The 21,930-nt window shown below is 39.3% G+C and overlaps 3 protein-coding genes across 4 annotated transcripts; all 3 read left to right on the top strand.

Annotated features, from left to right (window-relative positions):
- The first annotated feature begins 329 nt into the window (after positions 1-329).
- Positions 330-4,993, top strand: LOC121734482 (myogenesis-regulating glycosidase-like). The gene is made up of 9 exons (XM_042125094.1): positions 330-354; positions 1,266-1,400; positions 1,625-1,789; positions 2,142-2,802; positions 2,926-3,118; positions 3,272-3,381; positions 3,642-3,897; positions 4,187-4,343; positions 4,797-4,993. Exons 1-9 carry the CDS (start codon positions 330-332, stop codon positions 4,979-4,981), a joined length of 1,887 nt encoding a protein of 628 aa, XP_041981028.1. The 3' UTR covers positions 4,982-4,993.
- Positions 4,994-7,069: 2,076 nt separating this feature from the next.
- LOC121734246 (myogenesis-regulating glycosidase-like) lies at positions 7,070-11,723 on the top strand. Its single transcript, XM_042124726.1, has 9 exons — positions 7,070-7,110; positions 7,446-7,562; positions 7,724-7,930; positions 8,022-8,682; positions 8,896-9,088; positions 9,269-9,378; positions 9,587-9,860; positions 10,410-10,566; positions 11,428-11,723. The coding sequence occupies exons 1-9, from the start codon at positions 7,086-7,088 to the stop codon at positions 11,697-11,699; spliced, it is 2,016 nt and encodes a 671-aa protein (XP_041980660.1). The 5' UTR covers positions 7,070-7,085; the 3' UTR covers positions 11,700-11,723.
- Positions 11,724-12,495: 772 nt separating this feature from the next.
- LOC121734124 (myogenesis-regulating glycosidase-like) lies at positions 12,496-21,662 on the top strand. Of its 2 annotated transcripts, none has more exons than XM_042124547.1 (9): positions 12,496-12,528; positions 13,785-13,916; positions 14,715-14,921; positions 15,234-15,894; positions 16,062-16,254; positions 17,058-17,167; positions 17,608-17,863; positions 19,483-19,627; positions 21,429-21,662. In XM_042124547.1, the coding sequence occupies exons 1-9, from the start codon at positions 12,513-12,515 to the stop codon at positions 21,611-21,613; spliced, it is 1,905 nt and encodes a 634-aa protein (XP_041980481.1). In that variant the 5' UTR covers positions 12,496-12,512; the 3' UTR covers positions 21,614-21,662. The 2 variants fall into 2 exon arrangements, with proteins under 2 accessions (XP_041980481.1, XP_041980480.1); XM_042124546.1 differs by having other exon boundaries at positions 14,700-14,921.
- Positions 21,663-21,930: the final 268 nt, after the last annotated feature.

Genomic DNA, 21,930 nt, shown 5'->3' with positions numbered 1-21,930 from the left:
TCAACATAGTCATTTTTATGAATTACATTAGGTAGATCTGTTATCATCGGTCAGTCATGGTTTGTTTAAGTATTAAAATATAAAAAAAACTGTCTTAAAGATCATTACCACGCAGAAAAACGACGGGAGCCCTTACAAAGCTGCGGCTTTAAGCTAGTATGTATTAACTTATCGTTATATCACTGTTAAAGGCTGCCCCTTAAGTATTTTTTAACAATATATTCGGCCGCCCAGCATCAGCTTATTTCTTATCCGATGTAAGCGATAAATACACGGAGATAATCTCGTCTTATATAAAGTTATCAGTGCAGGTGTGATCAGTTAGCAACATGAAGTGGTTACTGGTGCTGGCAGGTGACATTTTCAATTTATTTTAGAAACTTCAAACTTAATTAACGGGTGCCATCGCAATTCTCATACAAACGTAATATTCATCACCAAGATCATTTCCCATACGAGAATATTTACCATATTTGAGTTATTATTCAGCTTAAGACAGTAATTACCTAGGTTACTATAAAAAGATTCACTACAAAATATTTAACATATGAAAAAATATGAACGATTACAATTTAGTATGTAAATATTGTTTAAAATCGTTCATAGTGTATGTCTGAGTACGGCGCGGCGGTGAGTGCGACAAGCGTCACTTCATAAACATGCAGCTGCAGCAGCTGCCGTTGTCTACTCACACCGTTTCAGTATTCAGCTGTAGATCATAGGCCGCAGCCTATACGGCCTAATTATAAATCCAGGGCTGCAAATTGCAATGCAGGCCTCTCGTCAGTCATCAGTCATCACTGGGTTACGAGAAGGAAGAATAAACGCTCTAAACCACAGTGTGTACCTAACAGTTGTACAGACTATCTGTAATCCTCACTATAATCATTATTTTTTCGCCGTAATAGTTATTGAGATGACGAAAAACTGTTCAGACACTGTATAGTCTACCAGCCACCTATTATGTCATGCTTAAATGGATTAGCTAATCTTGCTTACAAAATATAACAACATCTATGACATATGTTTAAAAACATAAACTAGGAACAATAGTATCTTAACAAAACTATTAACTATGAACGTAAGCACTATTACGGCTAGTCTTAGCTTTACACGCCGTTGTGCGAGCCTAACAATGTGCAAATACCTTTTTAAACTTCAATAAATGTGTGAAACCTTGATGGAGTCTCCAGAACCACTCTTGCAGAATGCTGATAAGACTGCTTGAAGAGTCGTATGCGGTATTATTATGCGGTATGCGGTAGTATATTTGGTTGCTCTAATATTGCCTATCATTTCAGGAGTGTCGCTGGCTCTTGGGGCGGTGCCCAGGGCGAACAGGCGGGAGATAGCCATTGATGAGCACGAAGATGGCGGATTTACCGTTTACGCGGTCTCTGGTAAGAAGTAACTTTTTAAAAATCACGGCTTTGTCTTAAGAGTATACCTAATCTGCTTATGTTTCCCGAGTAAAAAACGAACTTTTACGTAATAAGTTGCGGGTAACATCAAGTATTAGGAAGAAGAACCAAACAGTTGTGAACTTTTATATTGTATTTTTTTTATGTTCTTGTTTTGTATTATGGAATATGGATGAAAAAAATTATCTCCATTTTTAATACAGATGCAGGCCAAACATTCAGCGGCCATATCGGACGGAAGGTAGAGTCGATGGAGGACGTCACCTTTCAAGTGTCTTCTACGCACGACGAGGCCAGCGGTGGATACCGTCTGTCCGTCTACTGGGACGGTCCTGCTGATCAGGTGTTCGAAGACTGCTTTGACTTCGGTAAGTGCTAAGTACCATCGAAGAAATTGATTCATAGGCAGTCTACCTACGTCATTTGGTCGGATTATGTCAAATCAATGTAACCTGTGATTTATCGACCGGGTTTGACAAAACGCGAAAAAAATGGGTTTGACAAATATGTAGGTCCGCCTAGAAGTTGACTCATAGGCAGATGCCTATGAGTCAACTTCTCTGATAGTACAAAATACAGGTCAAACCGTGGGATGAGACACAACATATATATGTGCTAATTTGTTTATAGCATCCTAAAGCTCTAGCTAAGAAGCGTATATATAAGTCTGCATGAATACTAAGTCTACATCTTAAAGGCTTCATTGTCACGCTTTTGCAGGAGATAAACAATGGTTCGGTGGTCCCGAGCAAAAGGAACAATACTGGCCAATTCAAAAATCAAAGCTGCAGAAGTACTCCGTGATATCCAAGGAGGACGACAACGCGGCAGTGTCTGAAAGATACTGGCTGAACTCCGAGGGTCAGTACATTTACATCCAACCGGAGGCACCGCTCTTCGTCGACCACCACAACATTCTCGACAACCACATCTGTTTCGTCGCCGAGGTCACCGCACCCTACTCAACTCGGCGAACCCACAACGTTCTAAAATACGACATCTGGTTCTTCGAAAACGCAAAAGTTGCCCATCAGCACGCCGTTGACACTTACCTCGGCAAACCCTCGGGTATACCCGACTACAGAATGATCCAGTACCCTGTCTGGTCGACCTGGGCGAGGTATTCTCGGGAAATAGACCAAGAGAGCCTCTGGGCTTTCGCGAACGAAATCAAGGATAGTGGATTCCCCAATGCCCAGTTTGAGATTGATGACTTGTGGGAAATCTGCTACGGCTCCTTGACTGTTGACGAAAGGAAACTGCCTGATTTGAGGCTGCTCGTTCAAGATATCAAGAGCTTGGGCTTCCGTGTCAGTTTGTGGGTCCATCCGTTCATCAATAAAGATTGCGAGCCTTGGTACTCGGAAGCTTTGGGCAAGGGGTAAGTTGGACAGTACATATACATTTAAAGGTTCATATTTGCATTAAAGTAATCCAGTTTTTACCCTTGCTGCCATCAAATCATTTACGTTCCTTCTTTTATAGCAGATTTCGTCTCCATCAGGTACCTGGTGCTAAACGAAGATGGCAGTCCAGACACCACCTGGTGGAACAACAACGGCTCCATCCCCGGGTACATCGACTTCACCAACCCCGCAGCAGCTGATTGGTATACCACCAGGCTGCGCGATCTGATGCAGGCTTATGACATTGACAGTCTGAAGTTCGACGCTGGAGAATCAAGCTGGTCTCCACAGGTAAGTTAATGTTTTAAGACTAGAATTATTAACTAGAAGGAGGATAGTTATCAAATTTTTCCGCATTCCTGACTTAAAAAAAAATACATGTCCATAGCCGGTCTCTCATGCCAACAAAAGACATTATGATAGGTACTTACTAATTTTCGTCAGATACCAGTCCAAAACGGCGACATCGACCTACACCCGGGCAACATCGTGCAGGACTACGTCCGTACCGTCGCTGAGTTCGGGCCCATGATCGAGATTAGATCAGGAATGAGGTACAGTACCTTATCTATCGTTAAAATTCAATAAGGACTAAGTAAGATACTAGTAACAGTAGGAAATTTCAAAACCACTCCCTTTTAAACCTCTTGTACCTTACATTCATATTGGTGCAGTTGTCGTTAGGCGACTGTCGTTTTTCATTCATGCACTGTATCTATGTAGATTCAGAATACATTTTATAGTTTTCCAAGCTCGACCAGATAGGTACCATTTCTCCTTGGTCTATCTTTTACCTCCCGTACCTCTATTACAGAACCCAAGATCTCCCCGTATTCGTGCGTATGGTCGACAAGGACACTCTCTGGGACTTCAACAACGGTCTCGCTACCCTGGTGACGACGCTGCTGCAAATGAACCTGAACGGCTACACCCTGGTGCTCCCAGACATGATCGGCGGTAACGGCTACAACGCTAAACCCAGTAAGGAACTGTTCGTGCGATGGCTGCAGGCTAACGTGTTCATGCCTACACTGCAATACTCATTTGTGCCTTGGGATCATGATGATGAGGTAATTTTTGCTATAAGAGCAATTCTATTCGAGACTGCATAATTTTGCTACTGGATAAGTCACTTTTACTGTGGCAGCTTTACTAGTTATTGGGAAAAATATGTTATATCAGCTGTTTAATTAACAAACGCAGACAAAGAACGAGAAAAAAAGATATTTAAACCAAATTCGGGTATCTGACCCGAACTAGACTGTTCAAATTTTCCATAATGATGCTACTTGAATTTGAACTTGAACATTCTAGATTCTAGAAATTGGTAGCATCCAACAAGGATTTTCTGACTTCCAGGCAGTCGAGATATGCCGCCGCTACACTGACCTCCACGCGAACTTCGCGGATGAGATCGTGGCCGCCATGGAGGCGTCAGTTGCCGACGGCACGCCTGTCAACCCGCCCATCTGGTGGATAGACCCCACTGATGAGGAGGCGCTGGCTGTTGATGACGGTATGATGATACTATCAGACAAGTTGATTCATAGGCAGATGGCGGACCTACGTAGTTTGATCGCGTTTTGTCGAACCCAGCGGACAGATCACTATAGTATTGACATAATCTGATCAAATAACGTGGGTTTATCAACTGCATAATATGAATCAATTTCTTTGATGGTATAATATTATATCAGATTAACTTGGGTCTCCTCTTTTGTAATATACAAAGGCACGTCTTGGCGTGTCAGCTATAAAACTGAGAGGAAACTTCACACCTATAGTAGAAAACAATATATCTATAATATACACTATATCGCTTGAAGTCGATGGCTATACACTTTTGCTATGCATTTTTGTTGTTGCCTGCTCATTTCAAAAATTTTCGCAACGCCTCTCCTCGCAATATGAATTGACCATATCATCTTAATTAGTCGAAGCCTGTACCTTCAATGACCAATATCCACAGAGTTCCTCCTCGGTACGCGAATCCTGTCAGCCCCGGTGATGGAGGAGGGAGCAGTGTCCAGAGACATCTACCTGCCGCGTGGTTCCTGGAAGGATGCTGACGGCCAGGTGTACGAGGGACCGACGTGGCTGAGGGAATATCCCGCCCCGCTGGACACGTTACCGTACTTCGTGTTGCAGGACTAATAAAGTTTTGATTGGCTGTTTGTGTCTATTTAATAATACCCAATAAGATGCTGAACCTTATCAACATGCGTATAATAATCTAAATTATTGGTGAGCTAATGCAAATTGCAATAAAAGTATTACAACGAGCTCTTGTTATATGCCTAAGCTTAGTAGAACCAACTTTTACGACAAGAAGATATTCAACCTATTTCGTCTCCACAAACATTGCGTCTAACACCTAACTGTGCTTACACTCTACTTATAAGAAAATAAAATTATGTCAGTACTAAGTACTAGTATGAACTTTCGCAAATTATGATATCACTAGGTATGTGACCGACCTTTGCTCGGTATTCAATAAAACACGAATAAAATGTCATTTTCTAAAAATTATTCCTAGCTAGATCGATTTATCACCCCCGATACCCCCTATATACTAAATTTCATGAGAATCGTTGGAGCCGATTCCGAGATTCCAATTATATATACCTAACACTTAACATTAACACATAAACACTTCAAACGAAAGTAAACACTTCCGCTAAGGCCTAAGCCTGATCCGGTACTTGATAGTTATGATAATAATTATTACAAAGATATAGTAGCTTCAGCCCGCGACTTTCTTTGTGACACAAACACAAAGTCAAAGAATAGTAGTAAGAATAGTGCTAGTGCTTCAGGAAACAGAAAAAGACCCTGATACAAAACACTAAGGGGCTGTTTCACCACTTCCTGATAAGGCTATCCATCAATTAACTTGACAGATCAAGTATGGAGAATCTGTCAAAAAAGTTGAGAATAGCCTATTAGGCACTTTATCAGAAAGTGGTGAAACAAGCCCTAAGTGTTCGGAATCAAATGCATAATACTGAACCGAAGTTGCTTTCAACGTTTCATGAAATAAATGAACCCAAATATTCCAGCACTGAACGAGCTGATGATGATGAACTGCTTTAGAAAACACACGATCATATTGTCAGCTACAAAAAACTAGAGTCGGTTCACCTGTTTGGATGCTACGGCCTACGATGCTACGGGCACACGCACATACAGATTACAGACAGACAGACACGTCATATTATAACATCCCCTTTTTAATCTGGTTGCTTAAAACACAATAAAACCTCTAACTGTTTACTAGCTTTGTTAGAGATACGTACTATAATATTATGTAGTTACTAGTTAGATTTAGCTGAATATAAGAACCAATAAAAATCGGCGAAGTCGGAGTTGAACTCGCCCATGAAGGGTTCCGCAGAAGCAATAAGGTTTTTTTTATGAAATTAAAAGGTTTTTGATTTATTTTTATATTTCAGTTGATTTAATGAAAGTTAAATTAAAGTTTACCATTTTTAGACTTATCATGCTTATATATCCTACTTTAGAAGTCAGAGGTGGGGGGGGGGGGGGGGCCACCGGGCACATTTTACCACTTTGGAGGAGTTTCTCTCGCAAACTATTCAAGTTAGAAAAAATGATATTACGTACCTTAATATGATTTTTGAAGACCTATCCATATATACCACACACGCATAGGTTAGATGAATTATTTTTTGTTGCAGTTGTATGTACCTATGAGGATTGACGACCCCTATTTTTTTTTTTAATATTCCATTTTTGTATCACAATCTTAATGCGGTTCACAGACTACATCTACTTACCAAGTTTCAATAGTTAGCTCTTATAGTTTCGGAGAAAAGTGGCTGTGACATACGGACGGACAGACAGACATGACGAATCTATAAGGGCTCCGTTTTTTTGCCATTTGGCTACGAAACCCTAAAAATTATTCAATAGTTAAATGGTATGCAAAATACTATGTTGTAAATTATTGTGATGCAGGTTTTCTTGTTTTCAGGAAACGAATGATAAGCTACAAGCGTATGTCACGCAGCAGTTTTAAAAATTATTTGGATTTTCCCGACACTAACCTACCTAGTACCATGAAATTAGATTAAAATGAGATTGGAAATAAAAATAAATTTTAACAATATCCACGAAAACCCCAGAAGCATTTATCTGGACGAAATCTCGAGAGCTGGCGATAAGTGAGCTGTGATAATGATGATAGTGTAAGGGCTGATCGATGATAACGATAAACCACCACAGTAGTCATCTAGAGATGGCGGCGCTCAAGATCGTCTTTGGTGAGTGTTTATTATAACCAGGTTTTACCGTAGCAAGCTAGCTCTGTCGCCTTAGTACAAAAAAGTTATCCCAAAACTAATTATTCTTCTAGAAGTTACCGGAGTTGATAAAGAGGAAAGTTGATAAGCACATTGTAGTGTTTTTTTCTTACGATGTACAGATAAAATTTGGCAATGAAAGTCTTATCAGTTACTGCCTATAAAATTCACTTGAATATGCTTACAATGTAAGGTCAAATAAGTAAAGAATCAATAAAAGACCCAAAGCAACATGTTTCAAGAAAATAAGCTGAAGTCAGAGACAGATGAAAATGTCATTTAAATTTGAATTTCAGGGGTTCTAGCTCTGGGCTCCAGGGTGCTGACGTCAGAACTCTCTCTCCGCGCTGATGATGTAGAGCTGACCCTGGAACCGCAACTCACTGGAGGATTCCACCTCGTGCTGACTAAAGGTATAGAGAATTTACTAGAGTTACCTGTAAAGATATTGAAGTTTAGCTCGACACAAACCTATCCCTTGTGCAACGGATCTCAAGAGAAGGGCCTTGCTACAAAGGACTATAGAATTATTATGTAATCATCAAGTATTACGAAGTTTTAATGTCACTTTTAGATGGAGATAGAACAGAATATGGACACATCGGCAGAACATTCTACTCGGTGTTTACATCAGAACAGATAGAAGGCGGGGTACTCATCAGAATAGGAAGTGCCAACCTGACAATCCACACGCTGTATGATGAGGAGGCTGAAGCTAGGGGAATCAAGTTACGTTGGAACTCTGAGGATCCCGTGCGGTTTGAAGACTGCTTGGACTTTGGTGCGTAAAGCATTTGTAACATTCATAATATTTTATTTTAAGATATTAAATCAGGCGTATTAACAGTATATTAATGGGATGATAATTTTAGGTTCTAAGCACTGGTATGGCGGGCCAATGCAGGTGGACCAAATGTATCCGATAGAAAAAGCGAACCTTCAATACTCAGCGTATGTATCCAAAGAGGAGGACAACGGTGCGATAGTCGAAAGATACTGGCTGAATTCAGCAGGTGAATACATCTACGTACATCCGCAAGTACCACTATTCGTTGACTATGGAACATTGCAATACAACCACATCTGCTTTGGAGCTCAAATCGCTGAACCTTACTCCACCAGGAGGACTCACACCGAACTTTCTTACGACATTTGGTTCTTATCTGACGTGAAAGCTGCCCATAAGCACGCGGTAGCAAATTACCTGGGCAAGCCATCCGACGTCCCAGATTATAGGATGGTGCAGCACCCTATTTGGTCGACCTGGGCACAGTACTCTTACAACATCAGTGGGCAGAAAGTCTACGACTTCGCCACAGAAATTAGAGCTCATGGCTTCAACGATTCTCAAATCGAAATTGATGATCTCTGGGAGGTGTGCTACGGATCTCTAGAGGTGGATACGAATAGATTCCCCAATATTACTCATTTAGCTGAGGAACTCAAAGGACTTGGTTTCCGTGTCACTATTTGGGTACACCCATTCATCAATAGCAATTGCGAGCCATGGTATTCAGAAGCCTTAAGTAACAAGTAAGTCCATTTTCTTATTATACTTAACATTTTCAATATAACTGAACTATAAAGCATAGGAACATCAAAACTAGGCGACGTATTTCACATTAAAATAATCTAATAGCGACGTTTCATGGCAATGTTATCAGTTATGCAAACGGTGCACAAAATAATCTAGCAATATTACATGATCAGTTATTTGCCTGACGAGGAATCCCCTTCTGCTTTCAGCTATCTAGTCCTCGATGAGAATGAAACCCCAGCAGCCAACTGGTGGAACACAAATGGATCGACACCAAGTCTAGTTGACTTCACCAACCCAAGAGCTGCAGAGTGGTGGTACCAACGAGTGAAGAACCTCATCGACACTCACAATATTGACAGCATCAAGTTCGACGCTGGAGAAAGTAGCTTCTCACCTCAGGTAAACACGGCAATGCTCTTGCTATAAGTTACAAAAGAATTAAACACAGTCAATCTTGAAATTATCGAGTTTACGTATACAAGACCAGATTCTAGCATTATCTGTGGAGCCACCCTTCTTTATAGTGGTGGCTCCATTATGGAGAAGGCAGAATATTATTTCATAAAATCAATATTTCAGATACCAGTTCAACAGGGTGATATCGACCTTCATCCACACAACATCGTAGAGGCCTACGTAAGAACTTGCGCAAGATTTGGGAACATGGTTGAAGTCAGATCAGCTTTTAGGTAAGCTTTTCACATTTGGATCACAAAATATTGGTAACTCTCTTATTAATAATCCTTATTGTAACATACATACCTGCATCTGACTCAATTAAAAAGGGACTGTTTAAGAACTTTATCTGGGATATTTGCATGTTTTTGTCCCAAGTTGCTCGACATGAAGCAGTTACGATACTTTAGCGACATTTGGAACTAAAGGATATTGTTTCAGAACCCAGGACCTGCCGATCTTCGTGCGCATGGTAGACCGTGATTCCATCTGGGGGATCAACAACGGTCTCCCGACCATCATCACCACATCCCTCCAAATGACTCTCAACGGTTACCCTCTGGTGTTGCCCGATATGATCGGAGGAAATGGCTTCAATTTGAACCATGAGCAAGCTGATTTGCCAACAAAGGAGCTGTTCATACGTTGGGTCCAGGCGAATACCTTCCTACCAGCGATGCAGTACTCCTTTGCACCATGGAATTTTGATAACGAGGTTAGTAAGCGTATGAGCACGGCAGAGCCTCCGGGATTCGTAAAGCAGATAACTCATTTTGGTAATAAGATTATCAATAGCTATAATGTCCTTTTCGTCGTATACGTTACGCATGTTTCCAAGTAAGTAATAATTAAAGTTACGAGAGCAAAAACCTTTTGAATTGCGCCATATAAATTGCCGGACTATAAATTATGTTTTATTGATACGTAATTACTAATCTTGGTGTAAATATAGCGTAGATGAATGAAGATTGACCTTGTTATGAAATAATACGTAGAGACTAATTAATTAAGTTTAATATTCTGACAACAAGTAGGTTTACAAAGCGCTGTGAGAGTCTAAATGTTGAAGCTATTATCTTCTGTAAGAAAAATGTTGTCGCTTTCTAAGAATTTGTCATCTCTAACTGAGCTGTCAACTCTAATTAGAGAAATTGAGTATTGAAGATCATATTCTGAACTCAAATCATTGCCTCTCATCTCATGTCTCTTTCAATAGCTAAAAGAGAAGAGTAGAATATAATCTTCTCTTCTGTATTTACTTCAGACTGTGGAAATAACCCGCAAGTACACGGAGCTACACGCCGCATATGCGGACGAGATATATGCGGCCATGCAAGGCGCTGTGGAGCATGGCTCGCCTGTAGTGGCGCCGCTGTGGTGGCTGGACCCAACGGATGAAGAGACCCATGTTATATGGGATGGTGAGTAAACACCTCAATGGTGTGCAAGAGAAAAAGAGAAAATAAAAAGAAAAAAACGCGCCGCAACGTTTTCTAAAATATCCTTAAATGGTCGAAATAGCATTAGTGCGTAAAGTGTATTAAAAGTATCTAACTTTAAATATAAATTGACAAACAAAGTAACACATCCCCAAAACAAGCTTACAAATAAACGACTGTCAACTAATACTCTATGAGAGAGCCTTTGGTATCGTCCACTCTACTTAACACGATTTTAATATTATGTCAGGTCGGTTTTCTCTTTAAACTGTAAACAACAACTTAATCGTAACTTTTTGGAAAACTAAATGTTAAATGTATGAGACAATGTTGGGCGCTACAAATTCTCTACCAAAGAGTATTTTTAACGACCTCTGTGGCTGAATTGGTTGAGTGAGTGGCAGCTCAAGCCGGGGGTCGCAGGTTCGAATCCCGCCAACGGAACAAAAAGTTTTCAATGTTCCCGGGTCTGAATGTGTATTAAATATGTGTATGATATAATAAAAATCTTAAATATAAGTATAGTATAAAAGTATTAAATATATTTCCGTTGTCTGGTACCTGTAACACAAGTCCTTCAAGTACTTAGCACGGGGCCAGACTAACGTGGTGTGAAGCGTCCATAAATATTATTATTATTATTTGTAGCGCCCAACGCACATCATTCAGTTCATGAGCAATTTGTTGGGCACAATATTCTAAAGGGACTATAATGGGCAATGCTAGGGCTCAATGGGCATGCCTTAGGACACAAACATTTTGACGGAATGGCAAAACGTAACAGTCTAAAAGAAAATGGCGTTCTCCTCTAAATATAGAGACTAAACAAAACATTTTTTTCAGAATTCCTACTTGGGGAGAACATTCTAGTAGCACCAGTATTAACTGAAGGGGCCACCGCCCGTGACATCTACCTACCTTCCGGCACGTGGCTGGAAGAAGGAGACCGTGAGAGAGTCCACGAGGGACCTACCTGGATCAGGAGCTATCCTGCTCCCTTGCACGTCCTGCCCTACTTCGTGAGGGAAAGTGACAACGAACCTGACTCTGCCCCCTCACTAAATGCTGCTATGCTTTTGGTGGTGTTAGCTGTTGTTAATATTCTGTTTAATTGAATGTAATAAATACTGAGTGTGTAATTGTTTTATTTACTGCATGACGTATTACTAGACAAGATATAATAATTAATAACAAATAAGTGGATAGTCTTCTACGGAGAATAATTTTATAATTTACTTTATGACTAGTTTTAGGTCTAGTAATAGATAGCTATTAAAGACAATAGTTTATGTGAGAAACAAAAACTGGATTGTCTTACAACATAAGAAAGTAACAATAGAAGTTCTTGGTGACGTCAACACTTTATTGTGGGCTTAACTTAAAAAGCATAATATTAAAATATCTAAAAATATAAAATACTAGACCGCAACTCCGTTGCGCCAAAATTCGTTTATCGCGCGGGAACCGTACATTTTTTCGGGATAAAAAGTATACCAAATTTCAGCAAAATTGGTTCAGTGATTTGGGCGTGAAGAGGTAACAGACAGACAGACAGACACACTTTCGGATTTATAATATTAGTATGGATCTAAAGTTTGATCACCGGATAAAGCAACATTTAGATATTGATCTTACGTGTTTCTCGAGCCCGTGCTAGTAAATGACAGCAAAGAAACAGTAACAATCGATGGAATTTCTGTTCGTTCTGGGACCGGACTTCAGAATGTCTACCACTCCATCTGTAATTTTTAAGACCAAAAAATATAAAATATCCCAGTATAAGAAATACCAAACAATTATGTGGCACCTACATTCATTAACGATTGATCGGTATAATAGCAGTAATTAAATTTAATGAGATAATATAAACTATGAACTATAAACAATGTACACGACAGAGGCTGGCCAGTAGTAGATGATAAGTCAACATGATAAGGTGTTTGTGTAAGTTTACTTAAAAAAATGTAATATTAATTCACTTAAAAATGCAGAAATGTTCACGAATAACAAAATCTTTCGATACATACGTTTACGATGCTCGTAGCACCCGCTACGCCGTTCGTAGACCATCAAGATCATATTATTTTATACACAGAATATAATATTATGTAGTCAAAAGGGTAACATGTTTATAATAGTTCTAAGTTCTAACATATCCTACCATAGCAATGGTGTGTGAATATCATTACTGTACACAGAATAAATTAAAGTAACATGAGGCAAAACAATTTAACTAAAAATTTGATTTCATTAAGTACATTGTACCATCTGTGATTGTACCATATCTATTATTATTATTGTACTAGACGTTCCGCGCGGCTTCGCCCACGTAAATTAGATATTTCACAGACAAATTAGTCCAAAAAAAATAGCCTGTGATCCTTCACGTGGTCTATTTCTTATCTATGCCAAATAACATAAAAAATGCTCTAGTAGTTCGTGAGATAAGCCCTTTCAAATAATTTCCCCCGTTTTTCCACATTTTCCTCTATTTCTTCGCTCCTATTAGTCTTAGCCCCAATTTCACCAACGTCTGTTAGTGTTAACAGCTTTTTAAAATGTATCATACTAATTCCGGCGTTAACTTTAACAGTCGTTGGTGACATTGGGGCTTAAAATAATATTTTATCACGCTAAGACTAATACATTATAATTGGGCTATCTAACACTGAAATAGTTTTTCGAATCGGACCAGTAGTTCCTGTATAATATAAATAAGTCTTTCATCTCTATTTAAAATCTAAAGGGGCGTCCACAAATTACGTGAGGTGTTTAAGGGAGGGAGGGGGTCAAGTCAAATCTCATCTAATCTTACGTTGGGGGACTCGGCAAATCTTACAATTTTTTTTGTCATTATTACAAAAAAATATACTATTTTGGTCCATTAACTCCATTTCATCATGGTATGCTTGAGATTTAATAGCCTAAATACGCTATGCGATTAAGATTTTTCTCTATTGGCCGGTTTACACATAATATTAAGTTGATAAGTAGTTAATTAAATTTTAACTTAATTTGAAGTGCTTGCCCGAAATGTGTCAAGTGACAACTGACAAGCCCCCGCCTGCCAACTTAACAGAAAATAGTCAAAATTCTAATTTCCTTGTTTAGTACCTAACTAAATTTTAACTTGCTACTTGCTACTTATGGGAAATTATAATTTATGTTAAAATCTGAATCTAAATAACATTGCATTTTAGTGATCACATTTTTCGTCTCGTCTGCTCTCTGTCAGACGTCAACGAACCACGCTCTACTGGATAAAGAAGATGTTCAGCTCCGACTCACAGACAGCGCAAAAGGCCCGGGATTCAGCCTGGTTCTCAGCAGGAGTAAGTTTCCAATGCTATGTCCATAATGACGAGCCTAGAGAATGCACAAAAAGGATTTGAAACTGCTAATATTATTAAAAGAGGCCATCTTAGCTGAACAAAGTAAGCTTTAGATGCAAAAATATCTGTAGAAAGTGGAATTAATTTTTTTGAGTATCAATCAAAATAAAAAGCACCACAAAGGGCTGACTGTAGTCTGTAAATGGAGTTACAAGACGGACCAGCGTAAGCGTTATGTCAAACCAATGTTTGGGAGTCCGTGATAGTTGTGGCAATGATCAGCACAACTATCACGGACTCCCAAACATTCACTCCACACACCCACACATCATAATAATAGCTCCCACACCACTTTCGGTGACGGTGGCCGGTTTCATTGAAATTTGAAACCAGGCCAACTACGCAGGAGTAATTTTATAGTGCCCAAGTATGTGCGCAGTACACAAGAGCACTCTCTATTCCTTTACTCTCATAACCCAGTGGGACGGACGACCGACACGACTGGCGAGAGATCAGGCGCAGGACCGACTTTTTACATGCCCATCCGATGCATGGATCATCTTACTTGTCAGACAATCAGGTGATCAGCCTGCATTGTCCTAACCAAACTTGGAAATAACATGTTTCCAACGCGGGAATCGAACCCACGACCTCCGAGTCAAGAGCCGTGCTCTATACCACTAGACCACGGAGGCGTCCAACACATCACTAGCCCTAGCAAGTATTGCTATCCCAAGTTTCTATGTGTCTCTAGATGGAAATGTATATTTAGCAGTTTTTTAGTTCATGACATTTCAGATGGAACCGCAATCGTGATAGCCGTGTTGGGGCTGCGAGTTGGAAACCCCATCGACATCAAACTGAAGGACGACGTTGAGTTGTACTTCAACAACAATATCACTTTGAAGATCACCTACACACATGTACAGGAATCGAGAGGTTTCGATGTCTCCGTGGTGTGGACAGCCCCAGCCGATGTGAGGCTAGAAGACTGCGTCAATTTGGGTATGAGAAAAAAATTTGCTATAACATTTACCTAAACAACTTTTAGGCCCAAATATGCAGCAGAGAGAATGGAACAGTTAATAATTATTAACATAGTCTTTTTAGACTAAGCCTATTCACTATTTACATTTAACCTACCTATTCACTATTGAGTGCCTATGTTTTATTCAGACAAAGGACTTTTCCAATGTGTTAGGAGAAAGCAGCATAGCATAGGTTTGGGTGCTTCACAAACAATAACTGCTAGGTAGGTACTTAAATTCCCAAAGAATCAAGCATAGTAGCAGAAGCTGTAGCTAACTTCTGTTCCAGGTTTGGATCACTGGTACGGTGGTCCACAACAGAAACGTCAGTTCTGGCCGATAGAGAAGCTGGTCCTGCACGAGTACTCCTACATCACCAAGGAGGCTGACAACTGCGGGATAGCCGAGCCTTATTGGCTAAGCTCCAGTGGCGTCTTCTACTATTTCGACCGAAAAGTGCCGCTATTCGTAGACCAGAATGTTAAAGAGCATCAGGCGGCATGCTTCATAGCCCAAGTAAAGTCCCCATACTCCAGCAACAGAGAACAGAACTCTTTAGCGTATAACATCGGAATCTTTGATGACGCGCGCCAAGCACACCAATACGCTATAGCTGCACATTTGAACAAGCCAGGAGGCATGCCCGACGAGAGGATGATCACCAACCCCATTTGGTCTACATGGGCGAGGTACAAGAGGAATATTAACCATGACGTAGTATTGAAGTTCGCCGATGAAATTAACAGCTACGGGTTCCCAAACAGTCAGATAGAAATTGACGATCTTTGGGAGGTCTGCTACGGTTCCCTGACCGTTGATGAAAGAAGGTTCCCGAATATGAAAGATACGGTGGATAAGCTGAAGGAGAAAGGGTTCAGGGTAACGCTGTGGGTCCATCCGTTCATCAATAAGGGCTGCGAACCGTGGTACAGCGAAGCGAAGGAAAATGGGTAAGTTTGAATTCTGATTAATGGTAAGCCAAGTACACAAGACAATATTTTTGAAAAAAAACAATTAAGTAAATAACCTTAGCCTCCAAGCTAACACAATATAATCACCAACAAATTCCAGTTCCACCGATACGTCCTAAAGCCATTAAGTTCATGGAATTTTCCAGATATCTAGTGGTATCCGAAGCTGGATCCGTGGAGACGAGCTGGTGGAACGACAACGGTACCACCACATCCCACCTGGACTTCACCAAGCCCTTGGTGCAGAAGTGGTACACGGAACGACTGAGAGCGCTGCAGACTGCGTACGGCATAGACAGCTTTAAGTTTGATGCTGGAGAGAGTAGTTGGACTCCACAGGTTAGAATAAATAGAGAATTTACTAAGCTATACGATGATTCATAGTATATTTAATTGTACAGAATAGTCCAGTAATATGACTATTGCAATAGAGTGTAGAGTTGTAGAGCCAGCTACCATATGTGCAATGCACACGGGCGCCATCCTCTAGGGACGCCAAATCGCCATCTTTAGGGGTGCCTAAAGGGGCGCCAAAATCTTTTTTTTTTTGCACACAGGCGCCAGTAGCCCTTACGGAGGCCCTGTGTAGAGCTGTAGCTTAACTTTTTACTAGCGTCTGAATGAAATGCATGATTATACATTAGCGTGATTTCAGACTACTAGCACAGAATAGATAATAGTACAAGTACTACTAGTAGCAAAACTGTGTTGCAGTGCAGTAATTCATTTTACGCGCCTAAAACTTGTGTATGTGTTGTTCGAGATTTCAAAGACATGTCTAAGTATGCTCCGTATTCCAAGCACGACACTTTCGCAAACAATAGGTTATAGGACTATGCAAATACAAACCACTAAAGGGGGTGCCCTTAATCGCCTGTGTGTCAGCAAAGAGCCGCGAGCCGCGAGCCTGGGGGCATGGTAATCCAGTGTGAGCGATTCGCGAACTTAAAACCCGCGTACTTTAAGTTCGTACGTCAATCAGGCACTTAAGAGGCTGTTTCACCACCTGAAAAGTGCCGGATAGGCTATCCACAACTTACATTATTACTGGACAGATACTCAGATAAGTTGTGGATAACCTATATCCAGGACTTATGAGGAAGTGGTGAAACAGGCCCTTATAATCTTCCATTATGCCCTAGATACCAGTTCTCCAGGGAGACAAGGCGAATCACCCGACAGTGATCACGGAGGACTACGTGCGGACCGTGGCGCAGTTCGGACCCCTCGTCGAAGTGAGGAGTGGTTATAGGTAAAGTTTTGTGACAACAATCTTAACGGCTATTATTTAATAAATGACCGAGGTTTCTTGAATATATCGTAGATAACATGTTTTCTATTTAACTAGTCACCAATCACCAATATTAACCATGCGCAAAATATACGGTATCTCGTTTTTCGCGTTTATGATAGAGTAGAGAATCATGTTTTCATGAATTAGCAGTGGCTCATACTGGCGCAAATTGGCCTAGTTAAGTGAACTAATTTAAGGATATTTCATCAAAATAATATTTTGATGAAATATCCTTAAATTAAATAAGAAGAATTAAGAATTAAATTCTCCTTTCCTTATATTATAATTAAAGGAGAAATTCTTAAAAATATTTCTGACTACTACATAAGAATTATTTTGACACTTAAATACATAGCTTTTTAATCTCTATTTCGTCCAATGAAAACTCTCACCCACAGAACACAAGACCTACCCGTGTTCGTGCGTATGTTGGACAAGGACAGCTACTGGTCCTTCGAGAACGGTCTACCGACCCTCCTGACCACCGCCCTCCAGATGACCTTGAGCGGCTATCCCCTGGTGCTGCCGGATATGGTGGGAGGGAACGGGTACAACGAACCTCCCAGCAAAGAGCTCTTCATACGGTGGCTCCAAGCGACTGTGTTTATGCCGGGGCTGCAGTTCTCGTATGTGCCATGGGATTTTGATAATGAGGTAAAAGTAACAGTCAGCCATCTCTGTTGTGTTTTATTTTTTTCAAATCTTACAATATTTGAACCAAGGAGGACATTTAAATCGCATCTAGATCTTATATACGGCCTACAATTACGTATCCTTAGAACGATAGTGCCTGCAAATCTCAAAACTGACAACTATAACGATCTTTTCACAAAAAGTCACGTATTGCCTATTCACGACCATGTGAAGTATATTTTATGAAAAGAAAATTATTTCGACAAACAATACTTTAATTAAATAAATCACTATAAGAAAACTCGAATTTCGTCTAAAATCAAATACTTCGTCCCGAGATATTGCAACCTTTACGGTAAGCAAAGATTACATTTTCAGATACCAACATTAATTAACGACCTACCTGACAACCTTAAAAAAGAAATAAGTACGACAAAACAATATCAAGTATAAATTAAAAAACTACTATCTCTCCAAAATAACATAAATATAAAGTGACTAGCTAAAGTAAAAACTAAAAAAATACTATAATATTAACAAAACATAAAATAAATAAGTCATAATAAAAAATATTATTGATAAAAATAAACCCGCGAATCACCAACCGTGTGTTTTCAGCGAGCATAAAATAACTAGTTTCTTATCGCAGCGCGCCGGTGCGCTGCTGTGTATAAAAAATAGAAAGGATGAACCGAGCCACAGCCGAAAACCTATGAAGTGTTGTGCCTTGGTTCGCCAGTTAAACGTCTTATTATCCTTAATAACTTGTTTTTGAAAAAAAACATATATTTTTTTTTTGCTATATGGACGCTTTAGGCATTTGTGTACTAACCCACAAAAATTTACGTATTGAGTTCTTTAGATGATTTAGAACAAGACTGCATTCAAAATATTTTAATACAAAAAAATTGTGGGTTGGGGCACTAATGCTTAACAAGCGACCATAATATTATATTTAAGTACTTACATACTTAGTTGGTATCATAAATAGTACTATTTTTTAAAAAGAGCTGTCGAAGACGAATGGCAGTGTGCGGAAAAACCAGTAATGGACAATGGTTTATGTTACACTGTATTAGATAAAGTTTGTGATTGTATTTTCTTTATAGCTTATTAAATAAATAAAAATATATATTTCCTTACTTTACTCATATCGACAGATTTGTTAAATATTATTTTCTGAAAGAGTCAATTCTTATCTTCTTCTGCCGTATGTTTTATTTTATTTATTTTTAAAAACTATTGAAACTTTGCTCAAATTTTCATCATCTGTCAAGAAGATACTTAAATGGGGTCGAAATTATCATGTAGCCAATTTTAACGTCATAACCAAAACTTTGGTCTTTGTGTCGCAACTCGCAAGTTCGCAACCAAAGCTTTAGGGTTGTAAAATAATGTTTCTCAAAATCAGAAATTTTTTACTCGCATTAAAGCTGGTGGGCGTGAATTTCAAAGAGGTGTAAGTTCATGCGGGCAACTGATAAAAGTTGAATATAGCTCTAACCATAGTCATACACAGACGATCCAAACTGGCTGATTTGCATCCATGATGTAACTATGTCATAAATATGCAGTCAAATGTCAAAATAGTCAATAACCAATTTTAGCACTACCAAAACCACAAACTCTATAATTCACAGACGATCAAAATCAGCCAATCCATGGTACAAGTACGTCAGAAGTACTCAACAGTTCTGACCGGTGCCGCTGCGAGCGGAGCGCCTGTCGTAGCGCCAGTGTGGTGGGCGGACCCCAACGACAGAGAGGCGCAAGGGATATGGGATGGTATGATCTACACAGGTTCATATAAAAAACTGAATAAACGTGTCAATTTTGTATTCTTACTTGCGTCGCGGCCGGCATTTATTTGTCCATGCAAAAGTAAAATAATATAGCAGTACCAGCGCTGCCACTTTCCCAGTGAAATTCACGTATGAGTGGAGGTAGGGACGCCATATTTAACTTTAGCCAAAGATTTGACATTTTGCACTGTAAGGTCAATGTGTCGAATTCCGTCTGGGAGGTAAGTCCGTCTAGCGGCAATAACTTCCATATTTGAATGACTAGTTTCATATGGCTCAGTGGGTAAAACAATATTGCAAAGTTAGTTTGATATAAGAAACAGACATGTCGCTACTAACTACCTGTTACGAAAAAAACGATCTCAAATTTTTTTTCCGTTTTGTACTCGCAATCGGACTGTAAGTCTCTGCCAAAAAAAATAAAAAAGTGGGAATACGAAGGAGTTTTTGGAGTTTCTTGGATTACATAAGTAATTTAGTGATCCTTTTACTTATTACTGGTGTTCGATTCTTTAATATCGCTTTAATTTCGCTATTATCACCTGCATCATGTGTCTAACCTAAAATTGCAATAATTGGGAAGTCCGTCTAGTTTTCATTAGGAAAGGCCGTCGTATGCCGGTCTTGCCTCGAATCAGATATTGTCAACCTTTTCAAATATAAATGTCTTTATTGTTAATTTGCATTTAAACTATGGACTACTAAATCATAGCATTGCCCAAATTTTACTGCACGAATAGAGCATATAAGAGGGGCTGATAAAAATTGCAAAAGTTATATAAACTACGAAGTAAAAAAAGAAGGGTTCGGTTTTTTTAATATTCCAAAAACCAAAAATTATTTGAGATAATCAGAATTTGAAAAAAGATCCTTAAAGAGCAGCATGGCCCCAATCTGCCACGTAAACTAAAAAGTTATTTTAACTAACTAAATATTAATATGAAGGAATAAAAAAATAGGTACTAAGTAGACGTATCAATAACAATAACCAATCAAAATTAAGTAGGGGAGTATGTTGAAAAATGTCTCATCCCATAAATGATGATGAAGCAAAGTTGTTGATTTTACCGGCACTAATTAATATAAATTTGTTGTAATAAACATTTATGTTTATACTTTTGTTTATTTAAAAAAAAATCACAATAATTTTAATGAAAATATTTGCAACCACTTAGACTTACGATATGCCGGACTTGCCTTGAAAATGATATAAAATTAAGTTTCTCTGGAATGCGAACCTTATTATCGACACCTTAAACACATATTTGAATGGCCGCTTTGCGGCTTTGCTAGAAACCGTTGCCATGCATTTTACTTCACAAGTTAGGGCTATACTGCTGCTAGACGGACTTACCTCAAACTGTAAGGGAAGTCCGTCTACACACCGAGTTTTAAAAAAATACCACGTAATTAAAAAAATACGGCAACTAAGATTATTTTTAGATCATTATAGGTCTTATTAATAAAATCAATAAAAAACACAAGTTACTTTAAAAAGCGAATATAAATTATGTTAAACTTTAATTTTAGAAAAGTATGCCGGACTTCGACACATTGACCTTAGTTAAAGTTACAGTTAAAGTGAAAGTTAAAGTTAGTTGGTGCAACCCAGTCTAAGGTTGGGTTGCACCAGAGGCGTGGTTATAGTTAAACATTTTGCTAGTTGGGCGTGTACATGTGAGCCGGGCCGTTTAGACGACAACCGTATGCATGTGAAAAGGGCCTTACACCCTCTGTATATTTTTCTTTATTTCACCCAATAACCACAATTCCTCTATTTCCAGAATACCTAGTCGGCGACATCCTAGTGGCTCCCGTGCTGACAGAAGGTGCGGTCTCCCGCGACGTGTACCTACCACGAGGGCGCTGGCGCGTGACAGAAACGAGCCTGGTACTAGACAGCGGCTGGCACAGAGAGCTGCCGGCACCGTTGGATACGTTAATGTATTTCGTTAGAGAGACTTTGTGATAACTAGTATTAAAAGTAATTATTACAATAAAAAACATACTTAATCTTATACTCAAGTAGGTATATAAAATTCTCGTGTCACCACTGAGGTAGTAAGTACTACGTAGTACATACTATGTCAGTGCGTGTCACAATGTTAGTCCGCGTACTCCTCCGAAACGGCTTTACTGATCTTAACCAAATTTTATATGCATATTCAGTTGGTCTGAGAATCGGCTACTGGGTACTTTTTATATTGATAAGTGCATTTGTTGATTATATAATTAGGGGAGTCGCCAGAGGTTTTAACCTCCGAAAATTGTTGATGGATTTTTTGT

Source organism: Aricia agestis, chromosome 15 (assembly GCF_905147365.1).
Source record: "Aricia agestis chromosome 15, ilAriAges1.1, whole genome shotgun sequence".
NCBI classification, from domain to species: domain Eukaryota; kingdom Metazoa; phylum Arthropoda; class Insecta; order Lepidoptera; family Lycaenidae; genus Aricia; species Aricia agestis.
The sequence above is the reverse complement of the archived record's forward strand: the minus strand, read 5'-3'. Positions and strand labels throughout refer to the sequence as shown.